At 49.5% G+C, this 17,804-nt stretch overlaps 7 protein-coding genes across 7 annotated transcripts; 3 read left to right on the top strand and 4 right to left on the bottom strand.

The window, feature by feature from the left end:
- Window positions 1-6: 6 nt before the first annotated feature.
- On the bottom strand, window positions 7-1,511 carry C8Q69DRAFT_443141 (hypothetical protein; the record flags this gene model as incomplete). Its single annotated transcript, XM_028628894.1, has 4 exons — window positions 7-969; window positions 1,022-1,144; window positions 1,199-1,334; window positions 1,393-1,511. The coding sequence occupies 4 exons, from the start codon at window positions 1,509-1,511 to the stop codon at window positions 7-9; spliced, it is 1,341 nt and encodes a 446-aa protein (XP_028486371.1).
- Window positions 1,512-2,756: 1,245 nt separating this feature from the next.
- On the top strand, window positions 2,757-5,631 carry C8Q69DRAFT_460894 (Sodium:solute symporter family-domain-containing protein). The gene is made up of 4 exons (XM_028630201.1): window positions 2,757-3,280; window positions 3,331-3,505; window positions 3,618-3,920; window positions 3,992-5,631. Exons 1-4 carry the CDS (start codon window positions 3,170-3,172, stop codon window positions 5,425-5,427), a joined length of 2,025 nt encoding a protein of 674 aa, XP_028486370.1. The 5' UTR covers window positions 2,757-3,169; the 3' UTR covers window positions 5,428-5,631.
- Window positions 5,632-7,143: 1,512 nt separating this feature from the next.
- Window positions 7,144-8,393, bottom strand: C8Q69DRAFT_518564 (hypothetical protein; the record flags this gene model as incomplete). The annotated part of the gene is made up of 2 exons (XM_028633444.1): window positions 7,952-8,393; window positions 7,144-7,889 (listed from the first exon to the last, which is right to left on the bottom strand). The coding sequence occupies exons 1-2, from the start codon at window positions 8,295-8,297 to the stop codon at window positions 7,144-7,146; spliced, it is 1,092 nt and encodes a 363-aa protein (XP_028486369.1). The 5' UTR covers window positions 8,298-8,393.
- Window positions 8,394-8,822: 429 nt separating this feature from the next.
- On the bottom strand, window positions 8,823-10,461 carry C8Q69DRAFT_460886 (hypothetical protein). The gene is made up of 3 exons (XM_028630200.1): window positions 10,221-10,461; window positions 9,832-10,167; window positions 8,823-9,773 (listed from the first exon to the last, which is right to left on the bottom strand). Exons 1-3 carry the CDS (start codon window positions 10,323-10,325, stop codon window positions 8,979-8,981), a joined length of 1,236 nt encoding a protein of 411 aa, XP_028486368.1. The 5' UTR covers window positions 10,326-10,461; the 3' UTR covers window positions 8,823-8,978.
- A 124-nt stretch (window positions 10,462-10,585) lies between these two features.
- C8Q69DRAFT_202668 (hypothetical protein) lies at window positions 10,586-11,804 on the top strand. Its single transcript, XM_028626106.1, has one exon. The coding sequence runs from the start codon at window positions 10,833-10,835 to the stop codon at window positions 11,727-11,729; it is 897 nt and encodes a 298-aa protein (XP_028486367.1). The 5' UTR covers window positions 10,586-10,832; the 3' UTR covers window positions 11,730-11,804.
- A 1-nt stretch (window position 11,805) lies between these two features.
- Window positions 11,806-13,666, bottom strand: C8Q69DRAFT_202667 (UBX domain protein). Its single transcript, XM_028626105.1, has 2 exons — window positions 13,449-13,666; window positions 11,806-13,374 (listed from the first exon to the last, which is right to left on the bottom strand). The coding sequence occupies exons 1-2, from the start codon at window positions 13,581-13,583 to the stop codon at window positions 11,959-11,961; spliced, it is 1,551 nt and encodes a 516-aa protein (XP_028486366.1). The 5' UTR covers window positions 13,584-13,666; the 3' UTR covers window positions 11,806-11,958.
- A 386-nt stretch (window positions 13,667-14,052) lies between these two features.
- On the top strand, window positions 14,053-17,398 carry C8Q69DRAFT_202518 (PAB-dependent poly(A)-specific ribonuclease subunit pan3). The gene is made up of 9 exons (XM_028626104.1): window positions 14,053-14,471; window positions 14,594-14,662; window positions 14,738-14,792; window positions 14,884-15,035; window positions 15,092-15,198; window positions 15,643-15,831; window positions 15,880-16,024; window positions 16,079-16,234; window positions 16,294-17,398. Exons 1-9 carry the CDS (start codon window positions 14,399-14,401, stop codon window positions 17,322-17,324), a joined length of 1,977 nt encoding a protein of 658 aa, XP_028486365.1. The 5' UTR covers window positions 14,053-14,398; the 3' UTR covers window positions 17,325-17,398.
- Window positions 17,399-17,804: the final 406 nt, after the last annotated feature.

The raw sequence follows: 17,804 nt of genomic DNA, 5'->3' as shown, positions 1-17,804 counted from the left end.
ACTATTCTATGCCTTTCCTGAGGCCTTCGTCTTCATATATTCGTCGAAGTTGAGGACAGCTTTGCCCAAGACGAGAGCTCCTTCAGCGCAGTCCTCCTTATCACTCCACTCCCTGGCACAGTGACTGATTCCATCTTTACCCCTAACGAAAACCATGGCGGTTGGGCACTTGAGTCTGGTCATGGTTGAGTCGTGGCCAGTACCAGTGCGGGAACCGATTCCCTTGTCGCCGCAGGCTCGCCTGACGCAATCAATGGCTTCTGGCCAGAAGTCTCCAGGGAGTAGGTGAACTTGTCTTTCAAGCTCATATTCAAGGCCATGCAAGGCGGCGATACCCTTGATCTTCTTAACGATCTTTTCTCCCATGTCTTCTAAGCCCTGTGCTTCTTTGTGCATCAAGCAGAAGACGACTTTGGTCTTTGATTGGATGTTGCAGGCACCCCATGGACCGCTCTGGATGTTGGTGGTCGTGGTATAACCATTCAAGTCATATGCAAGATCCTCAAGCGCAACGATGAGCTTAGAGGCACCGACCAGGGCATCCTTACGTCCATACATGGGATAGGTATTCGCGTGGCCATCGTCACCATGGTAGATGACCTGATACCAGGTCATTCCCTGCCATCCCTCAACCCAACCGACGGGTTTGCCGGCCTTCTCGAGATCGGTGGCTTGTTCCACATGTACCTCGAAATGAGCTGAAATAGGGAATTCCTCAAAGGTATTGGGACCATCACCGACGTATCCGATCTTGGCCAGCTCACTGCCCAGCGTCAAGCCAGATCCATCATTTGAGTATGAGGCATGTGCTTGGTCGACGGATGATTCTCCAGCATACACAATGGAGGATCCAAGAAGAGGGAAGAAGCGCGCTCCTTCCTCGTTTGTCCAGTTGAAAAGGGTGAGTGGTGCACGAGTCTTTATTCCTTGTTCTTTCAAACTTCGGATGACTTCGAGTCCGGATATGACCTGTTTTTGTAAGAAACAAAGTCGTGCATGCGAGGATTGGGGGACGACTCACTCCGAGGGGGCCATCGAATCTACCTCCAGTGGCGACGGTGTCTAGATGACTTCCCATAGCAATGGGTGGAATGCTGTTGTCCTCGCCTTCGAAGGTGGCGATTTGGGTACCAGTCGCGTTAACCTAGGCCCTCTTCAGCTCATATCCAGGGCATCATGACGGAAAGCCTATACTGACAGTGTACTTTGCTCCCAGTGCAAGCACCTGATCTCTGAACCAGTCCCGGACCTTCTTATCATTCTCGTCGGCACATAGACGGGTCACACCACCAGGAGAAGGTGCACTGAATTGAGCTGTGTAGTGGATATCATCCCTGTTCAAGTCAGCCAGGTTCACGTTCCAACTAGCCAGTTCATCGACATGACCCGTACCAGAGCCTATCACCATTGATCTTGAGCTTCTCCGCAAGAAGCGCGTTGGGTGCAGTCGAGTATGCACGACGAGTGATGAGCCTCGCTCGAAAGCTCACTGTTACGGCGCGTCTAAACATGGTGGCAAATAATCCTGTTTTCTCGAAATGATTGTTCGATAGCTGAATACCTACAAGGCTCTTTGGAACGATTATAAATACCTAAGGCCGCTTCAGCGGCAGAGTTGATATTTCGCGCATCTCCGACCTCTACAGCAGCTATTCTCTATGCGGGATTACTCGATCAGGATATGCAAAACGCATGGACCCTTGGCGATCTCGTCCAGATTTCTCTCCTGTCCGGTGTTTCTCATGTTATCAGCTACTCTATCATTGGAACCCGAACGATCTTGACGAAATAGACAAAATTTCCCGAATCAGCATGATAAACACTAGCCCGTGCGCAGTTTGACTTTCGAGATTTCCATCCCACTGGTGTTCGGCCTGCAGTTTAAGGTATCGATATAGAGTTCATAGGCCGAATTGTACAGCTTTTCGGGCGATAGAAGAAGGGCGCTTGGTGATAATCGGTATCTGTGGGGCTGAGGCGATGTTATCAAGACCACCTACAGTAAACTCTCAAACCCGCACCGAGTGAACACTAGGCATCCGACAAGCCATATCGTTGGTTATATCCCCGCGGAACGAAGAGTTCGGGATTGCAGTGGATACCGTCGAGAGTCAAACTGCCTTCCAACGTTGGCTTACTCTGGGGTTGAATAAGTCCTCCGCATATCATCGTACCCCGACTAGTTACCCCTCAGCACGGTGGTTCGCCGAAGCTCTGATATCCCATCCACGCGTAATTGGCCCGAGCTTTAGTCGAGACATCGAACTGCCGTGTAGTGTGGTGGACGCAGCCATTATTCTGCAATCGCATACTCACTGAAGTGAACTGTACAACTGCAGATATGGGCTCCCGGAGCATCTCAGCGACAGTTGGACTTTCTCCCTGGCACGATGTACCTGACTGTTGAGGGGTTATTGCTGCCCTGGACCGTTACTGTTTACCACCTCCATGCCATGGAAAATCAGGGGTCTGCAGTAGTAGATACCTACTGAAAGTGGACCCAAACAGGGACCATACTCGTATTCTTGGATTGACCATGAAGTACTATGTTGGAAATGGATCTACCAAAGCCAATCATCTGCTTATTTTGATGGGAGACTTATCTCGTCGCTCGCAAACAGGACGCCAGTTCAAGTCGACGTGCCCAGCTAGTCTAGTCTGCGCAACCACGAGATAAGGAAATCAGCTAGGTTAAAGGATGCGGATTCTGACTACCAGCACCTTGAGTTTGATAATGACCAATCATTCCCGTACGCATTTCTCGGTAGCCAACGATATTTGTCGGAATCCAAATAAGCTATCTTCAACCGTGACGAATTAAGTTGATCTACATGATCTACACGATATGATCAGACCAGCATATTTCCACTTCCAGAAATGGAATGCGATTCTGGTTATCACTGATAATGATAACAACGAAATCAAACACCGTTATCACGCCTGGAGTGCGTGGTAGGTAGTATCTCGACGTCATGTTCGGATCTTCGATGCATCTGGCCATGCGATCGTGGCCCCCCAGAGTGATGGCTCTCGTCGCATGCATCTATCTCTTGTCGTGGTCTATAAGTTCCTTATAGTCCGGCATGAATACCCTAGCGCGCTCGCCCTGTTGCCAAGTAGGTATCATTGTATATTGCATATCTAGGAAAAAATACTTCGACCATCCAAGATGGCTTCTGATGCCGTCGTGCCTGTCCTGCCCGAGGGGGCAGGATACGGGGTAGTTGTCGGTATTGGTTTCTTCTTCGCTCTCGTCATGGCTGGTGTTTCTTGGATGCAGGTCCGTGTACAATCCCCAGCATGTGAAAAGCTGATGCTGACTTCAAGTAGAACAAATATACGCAGTACTCAACAAAGACAAGTGAGGAATTCAATACGGCCAGTAGAAGTGTGAAGCCCGGCTTGATCGCTAGCGGTGTTGTTTCGGCATGGACATGGGCTGCTACCTTACTTCAAAGCAGTACTGTAGCTTACGAATATGGAATTTCGGGACCATTCTGGGTATGTTCACTAAATATCAGCCCTTTTTCGGGAGATTATTCTGACTTGAGATAGTGTTAGTTGTATCCTATATTGATTCATTGTGTCTGCGGAAGAGTACTCACATCATGGTACAGATGCCGCAGGAGCAACAGTGCAGATTTTCATGTTTTCAGTACTTGCGTGCAAGGTGAAACAGAATGCTCCTTACTGCCATACGTACTTGGAGATAGTCTACCATCGATATGGCAGAGTCACTCACCTTGTCTTCATCTTCTTTGCCATGATGACCAACATTCTGGTGGCTAGTCAGCTTCTGCTTGGTGGCAGTGCCGTCGTTACAGCCTTAACCGGAATGAACGTATATGCAGCCGTCTTTTTGATCCCACTGGGTGTCTGCGTCTATGTTGTTCTTGGCGGTCTTCGAGCTACTTTTCTTTGTATGTGAACTACATCCTCGTCAGATTGCGATGATATTGGCACGAGGAAGGAGACTAATATGATTATGCAGGCGACTACTCTCATACGGTGATCTTGATGATCATTATACTTTATTTCATGTTCACAACGTACACATCCAGTGATCTGATCGGATCACCTACGGAGATGTACGAGCTCTTGAAGGAAGCTTCCATAAAGCGGCCCGTGGCTGGTAATACCGACGGCTCTTACTTGACACTCAAGTCCAACTACGGTCTCATATTCGGTGTTATCCAGCTCTGCTCTGGAATGGGAACTGTCTTCCTAGACCAAGGCTACTGGCAGAGAGCAATCGCAAGTCGTCCCTCTAGCGCTGTGCGAGCGTACATTATGGGAGGCTTTGCGTGGTTCGCCATTCCCTTTGGCTTCTCTACAACTCTCGGTCTGGCTGCCGTTGCTCTCACAGATAACCCTCGTTATCCGACATACCCGAACAACATGACCACAGCGCAGGTATCAGCTGGTCTCTCTGCTCCATTTGCAGCAGCCGCGTTGCTAGGAAAGCACGGTGCTGTAGCGTTGCTTATTACGCTTTTTATGGCCGTAACGTCCTCATCTGCGTCTGAGCTCATTGCGGTGTCATCTATCCTTACTTTCGACATTTACAAAGTCTATATCAAACCGTCGGCTACTCCCAAGGAGCTGATTTTTGTATCGCACGTCATGATCTGCATTTTTGGTGTTATCATGGCAGTTTTCGCATGCATCTGGAATGCCATCGGTATCGACCTAGGCTGGCTGTTCCTTGTTATGGGTCTTCTTATCGGCGGAGCCGTCTTCCCAGCTGCGTTTACTGTCACCTGGAAAGGTCAGACAAAAGCAGGAGCCATCTCTGGAGCGATCTGTGGTCTCATTGCGGGCCTCACGGCATGGCTTGCTGAATGCAAAGTCTACTACGGAGAGCTCAACGTCACCACGACTGGGCAATCATACCCAACTCTTGCTGGAAACATGGCTGCCGTGCTCACCGGCCTACTTGTATCAGTGGTCGTCTCAGTTATCAAACCCGACGATTTCGACTGGGAAATCACCCGGGCCATCAACGCTCCAGCTGCTGGCGAGAATCCCATCATAGTCCAGACCGGTGGTGAAGACCCTAACCACAATCACAATCTCCAAACTGTGCAAGATGAAGAAAAGGAGATGATCGAAGACGAAGCTGTGGTCGATGACCCCAAGCGTCTCAGGCGGGCGTTCATCCTTGCCGTCACGGCGTCGACCGTTCTCTCATTCATCATGGACTTCCTGATTCCCATTCCGATGTTCTTGAGCCACTACGTCTTCTCCAAGGGGTTCTTCATCGCATGGGTGGTCATCTCGTTCATTTGGGTCTTTGGAGCGGTCGCCTTATGCGGTATCTTGCCCATCTGGGAAACTAGACGGTTCTTTAAGGAATTGTTTATCGAGATCTTTGGAATATCCAGCACGAAGCCCAAATCGGAAAAGACCACACAGGAGAGTGAATAGGTAGATATATATATCTTGAATGTTCGGTCGGATATACTATGATTCCAGTAATAACTTCGATTATAACGCGGCGCGATATATTACAGATATGATTGCGTGAGAAAGAATAGGGTAGATGTTTTAGATGAGCTCGTATACACGTATCACAGTCAAAATTAATTTATTTTCATGTCTTCTTGGGATTTCTAATAGGAAGCTTGAATTCAGGACTCTAGCTAGGTGTCAGGAAAGCTAACTAAATGCCATGCTCAGGATCTTTGATAATGCAAAAAGTCCATCAACTCTACACAAAGGGCAACGTCGCCATTAGGATCGATCTCCATGAGCTCACGAGCAGTTTTGTCATAATCATTCATAGTCGGATCTGATACAGAGACAGGATCTTCCTATATCTTCGTTCCTCAAATCTATTAGTCGAGGTGCGCTCTCGTACTTGGAAAGGCTAAATTACCGTCGCCGTCATGGAGTGAGCTGCGCGTAAGCAATTTTAGATAGTCAAACTTCTAAGATTCTCTTCTATTATCTATTATAGCACATAGTAGTAATGCTTCTTTTTGTATCAACTGGACTGTATGAGATAGATAAGATAACAAAAATGACCAGTACTTCTGAGAAAGAATATAGCTATTTCCGATGAAACTCCCTTCACTGTGCTCCCATGTATTGTACTTTGACGATCCAGGTAGACCAACAAGGAGTTCTCCTTTTCGGTCGACTGGCAGAAAGGCATCATTTTATAACCCCACATGACTCCATTTAGCTCTTTCCAAGTTCACATAGAATAATAACAGATCTGACCATCTTTGAATCTATTTAAAGAAGGTTACGCGGTAAAGAGTATAACCTGCCGCCTAGTTAGAAAAGTCAGAGTCGCTGGTGACATGGCTGCGAACATAGAGTCTCATCGTCCTGCTATACTGGTACTTGATGTTACCGTTCCTGTAATCAGCATTTTGGAGGCGTGGGCGCAGATAAAGAGCGTTTGGCTCTGATTGGCACCAACTACAAAAAAAAAAAAAAAAAAAAAAAAAATAGCAGAGAAAACATCCTCAAAAAGCCCAGATGGGCGCACATCGAGATGGTATTTGTTGTGCAGAGTGGTCGCTAGATGCGCCAAATAGCCCTGATAGGCTTCCATCGATGCGAACTGGAGACCCATTAGACGATCGAGACGCTCCCATCCAGAGATATGGCACATACATCTCTATTTCCCAGGATTTGCCACCACAATGTTTTGATGAGGATGTAGTAACAACGGGGGGACTTCCACAAAATCACATTTGGTGGCGCGCATCTATCTTGAGTTAGTAAATGTCAATTCCTTTGCAAGTCTCTGCATACCCGACTGGTCCTAACAACCTCATCGCAGTGAGGAATAGTCAGCGTCTTGATAATGTCACTGTTGAAGACAGCAATCATAGATGAAGCCATCTTGTAGTGCGGAAGGACACGGAAGCAAGGCTATGAAGGTAGGTAGAAGTGTGAAAAGCGTAGAACTATTAAGCTAGACACGAAACGAAGCGGCTTATATAGGGAGGTAGTTTGTTTACCTTTTCACCCTGGGACGTCCAGATCACTGCAGCTTAAGCCAATTGCATGCGTTAATCTGCCGACGTAATGAATCACCATAATGTCAGCCTGGATAGAGGTAAAATAAAGCGAAAATCTATAGTTACATACCTTTACTTCTGAAGGTCCTGGCCGCTGCACGTCGAATTACTCAATGTCTTGGAGTTCGATATTGTCATAGTCTTCGGCGGGACTGATGAAGTCCTTCTCGGGGCTCTCCAACAATTGCTGCATGGTTGGAGCTGGCCTTCCGAATATAGGAGGCTCTATATTATTTAGCCAACGCTCTTGAGTGGCTGGGAAGCAACGCTGCGGATTGGTGTGAGGGGACAGGGATATCGTGGATCTAACGATATCATCCACGAATTTGTAGACGGAGGAATGTTGATCTGGATCGGAAATTCGTAGTGAGCTAGAAACTTGCAAGCGCTTCCCGTCTAGACGCAAGAACGTCCAGTAAATTCCATCAGAAACCATGCCATACGTAGTAATATGGACGATACTCTTGGGTTTCCTCAAATTCATCCGCTTCTGTCTAATGCCGACCATATAGGCCACTGCTTGGGCAATTCCAACCGCCTGTGTCTCGCTAGTTTCTCTCTTGGCTTCCACAACCACAGATATGCTCTCAAAACCTTTCGAATTCATAGGAATAACTGGATCGTACCCTAACGCATAGTCTGCATTACCCACGACTATGATTTCATTTTCAGAAGAGATAACGGCCTCAAGAGGAACTTCTCCGCGAATGGATAACTTTCTAGCGGCCAGTTCTTCCTGGTGGGCATCCATTCGATCGAACAATACAATGTCGATCAGAGTGCGTGAGAGGCCGTCCGCCGATCCTCGATCACCCCAGAAACTCGCGCGGCGCATTCTAGTAAGTAGTGCTTCTGAAATAATATCAATATTATATATCTATATCAAGTCAAGATGTAACTGTACTGTACTGTACCTGCTTCGTCCGAGAGACGCACGTCTGACCCTTCTGGCACTCTCCATATATAGGGTTCGTCTTCAAGATACTCGAGGCTGAACATCTGCACGACGTGGCTAAGGTTTTCCAGGCTCGATGCCTGAATTATTTGAGCTCCCAGCCTGGCTTTCTTGGAAGGTGTTAATTGCTGCGTCAGTTGTTCGGCATCGTTCAGGAAAGCTTTCAGTTTCTGAACAGTCACATCTTCGTCATCGAGATCTCTAAGAATTTCACTGATCTTCTCGTCATCCAGAAGCATCTTTCTCTTCCGTGGTGAGCTGCTTGGACTGAATCTAATTAATGGTATACGACTGGTGGCTGTCATGGATTTTGGAATGTATAAAGAAAACCTTGAAGACTTTAAGTCGAGATTGTAACAAAGCCTGGTATATATTGACAAATATTAGATAGGACTTCTTCGGCCCAAGAGGGTCGTCGGCGTAGATATAGTATTATATCTCAAATGCACAAGTAGTAGATAATTAAGAACCAGTATAACGACGGGCTAGAGTTAGTCCTAAACTATAGTTTGATAACAAAATAATAAAAAGAGTTCGGTGCAGATGAGGTGGCAGGTGTGGCCTAGGACTAGCGGGGGATAAAGAAGAATATACTCCTCCTAGGATACTTTGTTGCCTACCTCAGTGTCATTCACAGTCTTTTATTGATACATATTGTATTAACTTCGAGATGTTCTTCCCAGATAGGTTTGGTAGGCATTCTGCCTGGATCCTGCCCAGCTATGATCCTCGGTCACGGGGGGCTGCGGCGCAAATGTGAGCCCTCATGATCGAGACTCGAAACAAACGCCAAAGGCGGTCTTTTATCGTTACTATTATACGTATGTATTCGCAGTAATTCAGCAGTTCATTAATACGGTGCCAAGACCCAGCTATAGGTAGTATATTTACGAGAGTGGTAGTATATAAACTATGCCAGCGCCGCGGGACACGCTTCTCACATATACTGACCTCGATGGTCTGGGGAGGCGTTGAGTGAGTATTGTTTACCTTGCCAACCCGCACTGCCTTTTCGGTCGTTCTAGCATTCGCTGGATCTCTGTCTCCTCGGCGTGATACCTCTCCAAATACAAACAGATCGCTTGGCATTCCAACCGAGCCCGTCGCGCAATCCACCAAAGGGAGTCACACATGGGTCCGTACCAAAACGCAGTAATTAACAGCGCACGCGGATCCTTACCGTGTAAAAAGGATTTAAAGGCCGGTTCCATGAACCCCAAGAATTTGAGATACTGGATCATGGACGCCTGGGTGCATGGGACATCCCAAAGTCGAGCCACGATGGAGACAGCGGAGTAATACGGATTCTGATGAAGTGGCACTGATTGGTCCAGGTGACATAAGCGGACAAACTCCGGAGGAATATCCTTTATCTCACACGGCGGTGGCTTGGTCATGAGTATTCGATATTCGTCCGCCATTTTACTGAAAAGACTATCCGCCCGCAGTGGATTGGTCGCTTTCCAGACTGCATGTTTCCCCTGTGCAAATGATAGCCAGTTCAGATCGGATGGATCAGAGGATTTGAGCGGCCACGCTTCCTCTGGAGATGATGCCTCGATAGAAGAGATATCAAGTATACCCAGCATAGCGGCCGCAGCCCACAGAGGATCACGGTCCTGTGGTTTGATTGGAGCCGATAGTTTCTCATTGAGCAACGCAGCACAGCGTGACCAATGATAAGCCTCTGTGAGGGATCGTCTTGTATTGTCTGGGGACATGGACAAATGACGATCATGCGTAGCTGTGACGGTTAAAATTGCATGCATCAAGAACGGGTTCTGAATAATTACCAGTCAAAACCAAATGCAAGAATCAATTGGGGTAATGCGGTCTCACTTCTATCGCAAGCTGCACCACATCATTCTGATATGATTCGAGATTGATCGCGGTTGCAAAGGTGAATGCGGTACGATGTCTGAATTTGTCCAGACGAGCAATACTCTCCAAGTCCAAATTGAAAGAGCTATGTTTATTCCCAATAGTAACCACTGGACGAAGCAGTGTGAGATTGGGTTTCATGTCAAACACAATCTGGCCATAATTGGTCTGTGGAGAGGTACTGCCAGGTCTCTCGTGCGATGCTAGTTGTAAGTCCGGAACATCAGGTGCATTGTAATTGCAGGCCACTCTGAAGAGGAGACATTTCTGGCAACTGGGTTCGCCTTCATCACACTTTGATAGCGGCTATCAGCACGTTCCTATTCCTGACTGACTGGGGCGCTTACTTTGACTCGACGAAGCTTGCAGTTCCGACAGCCCCGTCGCGACTTGGTATGTGCTCGACGTCTGCGGGGAGGAAGTTCTCCCGCGCCCGACTGCGGAGATGGCATTTCTGTTCTCACATTTCCTTGCAATTTGAAAAGATAGGATAATTTAGGTAACTTAGGTACCTAGGTAGTTAAGGTGGAAAGATGGAAAGATGGAAAGATGGAATACGAATGCAGGAATAGCTTCGGTCATTACGTTGAGTCGTTTGCTTAACTCCGCGCGGGTTGTCCGGCCCCGATTGGCCGCCGGCAAAACCGCGCTAACCCGCACTCGTATTTGAGGTTTGGACAATGTTTTGGCTTTCTACAGTTCGCAATGGAAGATGCTCAAGAGCTATAGACTAACATCTTGACTAACTGTCCAGAAGAATTGTTTTAGGACAAAAACGGGCCTAATGGCTTTATATCCGCTGTGGAGCTGCTACTATGTTCTGCCTACCAGGCATATAAATACCTGTCTGGTAGCCGGCAAAAGAACTATAGACTTCAGCACACTCCAGCACACTTCCACATCGTTCAATTAACAAGAGGTTCATCTTTCACACTCGGTTAAATCAACCAAATATCACTATGCGCGTTTTCGTTACCGGTGCCGCAGGTTTTATCGGCCAAGCGATTGTGGACGACCTCCTCGAGGCCGGCCACACCGTCGTCGGCCTTGCCCGTTCCGAATCTTCAGCCAAATGGCTACAAAGTAAAGGCGTCGATGTGATCAATGGGTCGATCGAAGACACCGAAATCCTCAAGCGTGGCGCATCCGAATCAGATGGCGTTATCCACCTTGCCTTCGACCATGACTTCACCAAATTCGCAGAGAACGTCAGGGTCAATAATGAAGCTGTCCTCGCTCTCGGTGCTGCCCTTGCCGGATCCAATCGTCCGCTGGTGATAGCTTCCGGCACAGTGATGCTTCAGAGCTGTCCGATTGCCACGGAAGATTCAGGTGCGGACTTGAGCAACCCGATCAATATCCGCGCCGCTACCGAAGATGAGGTCTCGAAGCTTGCCAGCCAGGGCGTGCGCGGATCTGCTGTTCGTCTCCCACCCACTGTCCACGGTGACGGTGACCACGGATTTATCTATATGATTGGTCAGGTGGCGCGCGCAAAGGGCCAATCTGTCTTCGTTGGTGATGGACACAACCGCTGGCCAGCTGTCCACCGCACCGACGCGGCTCGTCTGTTCCGCTTGGCCTTGGAAAATGGTACTGCCGGCGCGAGATACCATGCTGTTGGTGAAGAGGGAGTTGCGATGAAAGATATCGCCGGAGCTCTTGGGCAAGCGTTGGGGGTTCCGACGGTCTCTAAAACACGCGAGGAGGCTTCTAAGCATTTCGATGGTTTCATGGCCAATGTTGTTAGCATAGATAACCCGTCCTCGAGCAAGAAGACCCAGGAGCAGCTCGGATGGACGCCGTCGGGACGGACTCTTCTCGAGGACATCAAGGCGGGAGTGTATACCAATTGAGCATTGTGGTGAAGCTAGTGCGATAGTTTCAAGTTTTACCTTTTATTATTATTAGTTAATTGAAGTGGAAATACACATATAAGGTAAATTTCTCTCTTCTTTTCTTTTGGCGGCCTATTACCATTGGAACAGACATCTGGGACCATGTGGATTTGAGTCAGTATCGAGAATGACTGTACGGTCTGGTTTGAATAGGCTCGCAGAAGGCGGCTATGATTTAATGTTATATTTAAGATTCGTCCTCCTCTTCCTCCTCATCGTCATCTATAGGCTCTACCACAAGGTTTCCTCCCCGGCCGATACGCTCGCGGACAGACCCACCTGCTTCAACTTCAAAGACCGTCCGAGGCATGGGAGATACTAGTCGGAAGGGATACTTATGTTCGAAACCCTCAGGTTCTGGCGTCTTCTCGGTGCCGTCTGCCCCTTCAGCCGCCTGAAGAACATCGTAACATTCAACAAAAGCGTAGAGCTCCTCGATATCTGCATCGGCCGCAAATTTGCGGATGACCCTCTCACCAGACGGTAATCGGACGCTTACACGCACAGCATCCTTGACGTCGGGGCCAGGTTCAGCAGGGAGGGACTGTATGCGCCACTTCTTCCACTGCTCCCGATCCCGCTTCAATTTCTCTTCTGCCGCCCTTCTTGCGGCAGCTTCCTGTTCCTCGCGCTGTCGGGCCGCCTCGGCTTCACGGCGCTGTCGCGCTCGTTCCCGATCCTGAGCTAGGGACCGTTCGTATGCGGAATCCTGTTGCTCTCGAAGGCTACGCGAGGCCTGTTGCTCTGCGCGCGTTGAACGAACCCGGTCTAGTGGCTCGCGGTGCTGTGCTGCAGCTGTTCTCAGTTTCTCGACGAACTCAGAGGGAGTTGTGTTGCCCGCTATCCTCGTGATGACTGACATTGCCGTGGAGGAGACATTAGGGGTGTGTACGATTACGGATGCAAAAGGGAATTTGGTGCAGCGCAAGGAATTGGCCACTTGATAAGCCTCTGAGTCTAGCACGTTCCCACCCCAAATCAGGAAGTTGTTAGAAGGGTCATTGAGGTAATCTGTCACCTCTCGAGAGAGCAGAGTCTCCCGGACCCAGGTTGTGGTGTCATCATGCTCTGGTGAAAGAAGGACTACCAGCAAGAATTTGAGATCCCTGTGGGCCTTCTCCAGAGCCATGTTATATCCATTTTCCAGGAACGGAAGGGAATGAGAGCCGTATTCTTCCTCGAATTCGCGGATAAACCTGGCTGCCGTGTCTTTGGGGCCGAGGGGTCTGCGTCCGCGAGTATCTCGTCGTACACCTTGAAGTGCTGGGTTCGCAGTGACGTTGAGGAAACGCGGCAGGAAGGGGAATAGAGCTCCAAATAACCGGAAAGAGCTGCAAAGCAGACGGTAGAGAAGATTGAATGGTGTGAAGAAGAGCGCGAGTATAAACGGGGGTCGATAAGTTGGCTGGTCTTCCGGCTGAGTCAGGATTCGAGGAGCAGGCTCAACAGCCCGAGAAAACAGAGCAGGTCGTCGAGAAAGATCGTCCATCATTAGATTCTGTGTCTGGCGGTTTGCTCGGGGCGGGGATGGGGTGTGGAGAGCAGCCCGAGCTTCCTCCACAGGATCTGGGCCCTCCCCGTCGAAGAACTTCGAGATGGCAATCTACGCGCGGTATGTCAGTAATCAGATGTATGCAGAGTATCATAAGTACATAGACAATAATGCCATGCACATACCTGGACATTCCATTGCGAACGACGCAGAAGTGGTATCGCTGCAGATGGTTCCTGGCCCGTTACCGTCGTGTAGGTCTGCAGAGCTTCTTGCTCGCTCGGAGAGAGCTCCGCAATGTCTATTTCATCTGCAGACATGGTGGAATAGGGTCACTTCCATGTATATCTGGTATCCTTCGAAGAGCAACGCGCAGAGAGCTAGCTAGCCAGCTCCATGAGCCGGAGGTTCTGGCACCTCACCCGCAGCAACTCTGGCGGATCTATGATACACAATGAGACTCGTCGAGTAAGTTGGAAGCAACTGCTATTCAGACAGCAGTGTCAGTTCTTCCTGCCTGGTGGCGTTAAGTACAGTGTCAGCCACTGAGCGTAGCACTGAGTGTGTGATGAGAAGAAGGTGGCCGTCGGACCTGTCGAGCTGGCCCGAAGCAGCTCCGTCATCGCCGGGTCTGACAGCAGGTACTTCCGATGCCGCCTAAAGTCTAAGCAGAGCCAAGTACCGCCTGATAACTGCTACTAAACTCACTGTAGGCGCGCGCCTTTCGGCTGGTCTGTGCTCGCTCCACCTCGCGCCCGCTGGGGATCTTCGAGTCTCACGCCGCCCTCCACCATCATCAGGATCCCCCTCCTCCCATGGGCTTGAGCAGGGCCTGTCCCTCCCTCCATATTTCTTTCTGGATATTATTTTTACTGACGATATCTGGCCATTTGGATTCCTATTCCCCTATCTACGAATTTCTTGGACTTTTTCCTGCCGCCCCTTCGCTCCAAGGTTGCGTGTGCACTGCCGCGGGCCTGACGCGGTACCTGATCCTTGGATAGCCCGAGCCAGCTCACCTCTTGGGGGTGAAGGAATGTGGTTTTTTCGGCACACCTCCGATCATCTGCTTTTCCTTGCGTTCGGATCAATGGGGATCATCCTGCGCTGATCCGGGCTGCTGATTGTGGGTATCATGGCTTCCACGGGGAAGTCGAATCTGGACGATTCCCGTCGCAGTATGGGATCGCCCAAGTTAAAGGGCCGAGGTGAGTGGATGCGCAGCTTATCTGTTTACTGCGACGACCACGATGCAAATCACGAGGTGCAGAAGCAGCGGGTGGGGATGAAATGGTTGAAAGAAACCATGCGTGCTAACGGGCGGTTGCAGCAGAAAACGCGAAAGATACATTGTGTCGCAATGTCACCATCTACGGCCGATGTCGATATGAAGACAAAGGTACTGCGGTTACTCCTCACCTGCCTCTGTATAGTCTACCGTAATGTCATCTAACCGTGGGATCTATATATTAAGGCTGCGCCTTTAACCATGACCCTCATAAAGTCAACTCGGCACATCATTCGGACAGGTTAGATCACCCCTGATAACGGGCGTCCCTATGTTGGCAGGGATGCAATGTGTATATGGCAGTGGCAGGATGGCTTACGCTCTGGTCGCAGTAATGGCAGTAAGAAGCGATTAAATGTCGATTCTCCCAGCTTTACTCCGTCTCTACTAGCCGCCAACGGCACATCGACTACGAAGAAAACGACCACAATCTCCCCTAAAGCGGCCAACGCTGCTCCATTTCTTCCCAAGAGTGTCGCGTCGCGTATGGTACCCTCGTCTGTTTGTTCAGAACGAAGACGTTGGCTGAACGTACACCAGGATCTAACACCAGCTCTCCATCCATACGACAAGATGCAGCTACACCGGACTGGTCTGTGGCAGAAATACAGGATTTTGTGCCCCACGGCTTCGATGCAACGCAAGTGGTAAGAACTGCTCTTTCCAAGTATAAGCGACAAGCTGCCTCTTTCAGCCGTTGCCCTTGCCTTGCAACGTCAACCCCTGAGCCTAACATGAAGCATTGCTTTTCCATCACGAGATCTTTGCAATTCTCTCTTTTCCATCTAAGTCTCGACCAGCCAGCACACATCTTGTGAAGGTCAAGAAAGGAGTACCATCTGTCGTGCGTTATGGATGATTTCCCCTCAGGCTACAATCATCGTCTTCGCTTGCAGCGCAGTCTCAATGCTTTGGCGGACGCCTTTCATCCCCGATCTTTACGATCTACCTCTCTCCCCATGTTCTTTCCTGATTCCCCTCATTGTTCCTCTCCCGAAATCGAGTCTGGCAGGACGTGGACAGACCCCCGATCTCATCCCAAAAGACAAAGATCGTACATGAGCGCACCGGATGCTGATCCAATCTTCCAGGCATCTCTCCAAGGAAACGGCAACGGTGTTTTGGCATCAGCCGCTGCATATGATCCTTTTGTGACAGCGACCGCTCCGCTCACTGCTGCGGGCGCCGTGGGTCCGGTTCAGGCCAACCCGTATGCACACGATGCGGCCGCATTGAGCGGAGCCGCCTTTTTTGCTGGTCAGAGTGGTTTCCAGCAACCGGTATGGGCATTTCCCTTTACTTTCTTGGTCTTGCTGATGAGAATATAGCTTCAATATCACCTATATGCACCCATTGGTCCGCACAACCAGAATACCCTTGGCTATCAGCGGAATGTGCACGACTTCTTCCTGCCCAATGATTTCCGGGAAGAATTGCAAAAGAAAGCCGCTGCTACGTTGCAAACGTTGCCGAGTATGTTGCAGTCATTTAGCCTATCATGAGGGCCATTTTCACTAACCGTCAAAGACTCCTCGTTGCCCGCCCAAGTCGACTATTTTCACTCGCTGGTTCCCTTGGACCTGAACAACCAGAAAAACGCGACCATATTTGGCTACCCAAGCTGGGTGTATAAAGCCCAGTCCAGCAAAGACGGCAACTTCTATGTACTTCGCAGATTAGAAGGTATGCTTGATATGCGATTTATATGGAGAAGGCAGACACGTCTAACTACTCGCCTTTAGGCTTCCGCTTGACTAATGAGAAGGCAATTCGGTCCGTGCAATCATGGAAGCGCGTCTGCAATGGGAGTGTGGTGACTATCCACGACGCGTTCACGAACCGAAGCTTCCAAGACAGTTCCCTGATCTTCGTGATGGATTACCATCCTCTGTCCAAGACTCTTGCCGAGCAGCACTTGGGAGCCGGAAATCGGTTCCAGAATCGTCATAACACCCATATCCCGGAGCAGGTGCTCTGGGGCTACATGACTCAAATCGCCAATGCTCTGAAAGCGATTCATAGCAATGGACTGGCAGCACGGATCATTGACCCAAGCAAGATCTTGTTAACGGGCAAGAATCGGATCCGGCTTAACGCGTGTGCAATCATGGACGTGGTGCAGCACGACACACAGCGATCGATTACGGAACTCCAGCACCAGGATCTCGTCAATTTCGGTCAGCTGATCGTGACCCTGGGTGCGAACTCTCCCAACGTCATGCACAACCCTACCAAGGCAATGGAGCACTTTACACGGGCTTACAGTCCTCAACTGAAGAATTCGGTCTTCTGGCTCTTGAACGCTCTGCAGAAGGATCAGGAACGCAATATTGACATCTTCATTACTGGTATTTCGTCGCAGCTGATGTCCACCTTCGATTCCGCGCTCCATCTGGATGACCAGCTGACGTCCGATCTGAGCCGTGAACTCGAAAACGGACGACTCGTGCGACTGATGGCGAAACTGAACTTTATCAACGAGCGACCCGAATATGAGCACGACCGGCAATGGTCTGAAAATGGAGAGCGATACTTCCTGAAGCTTTTCCGGGATTATGTGTTCCACCAAGTGGATGCGCAAAACAATCCCGTTGTGGACCTGGGGCATGTGCTGACGTGTCTGAACAAGCTGGATGCGGGCACCGATGAGAAGATTACCTTGATCAGCCGCGATGAACAGAGCTGCTTCATCGTGAGCTACAAGGAACTCAAGAAGGCCGTCGAGTCATCCTTCCAGGCGCTGCTGAAACCAGCAGCCAGAAGACTGCACTAGCTCTTGTGTGTTTCTCACTGTTTTGGAGATGAAAGGGTGATGACAGACTTTGCCGTGGGTGTCTTCGCTTCTGCGTACGGTTGCAATGTTAGTGCCCCCGATGTGCGGGGTGCTGTGAGAGAAAGGGAAGATGTAGGAAGGAGTGTTTTACGAAGCATGACACGGATTACTTTGATGACTTGAAGAGTTTGGTTGACGATGGCGTCTGAAACGTTCCTGGCACCTTTCTTGCAGTTTTAGCCTTGCCGGATGGCTGGTCTTGTCTTTTTGAACAGGAGCGACGAGACCAGTAAGCAGTCTGATGGTCCCGGGGTTGGGCATGATATCAGAAGGCAGCGGTGACGATCAGCCCAGCGAGCAGAAAAGTATCTGGTGGTCAGTGAGTTGGCTAGAATCTCAGCAACGTAAACATGTGGAGAAGGGTTATATGTACACAGCTATCTAGAAAAATATGAATTTCACTTTGTTCCACCTTGTTTC

This window comes from Paecilomyces variotii, assembly GCF_004022145.1.
Source record: "Paecilomyces variotii strain CBS 101075 chromosome Unknown C8Q69scaffold_3, whole genome shotgun sequence".
Lineage (NCBI taxonomy): Eukaryota > Fungi > Ascomycota > Eurotiomycetes > Eurotiales > Thermoascaceae > Paecilomyces > Paecilomyces variotii.
The sequence above is the reverse complement of the archived record's forward strand: the minus strand, read 5'-3'. Positions and strand labels throughout refer to the sequence as shown.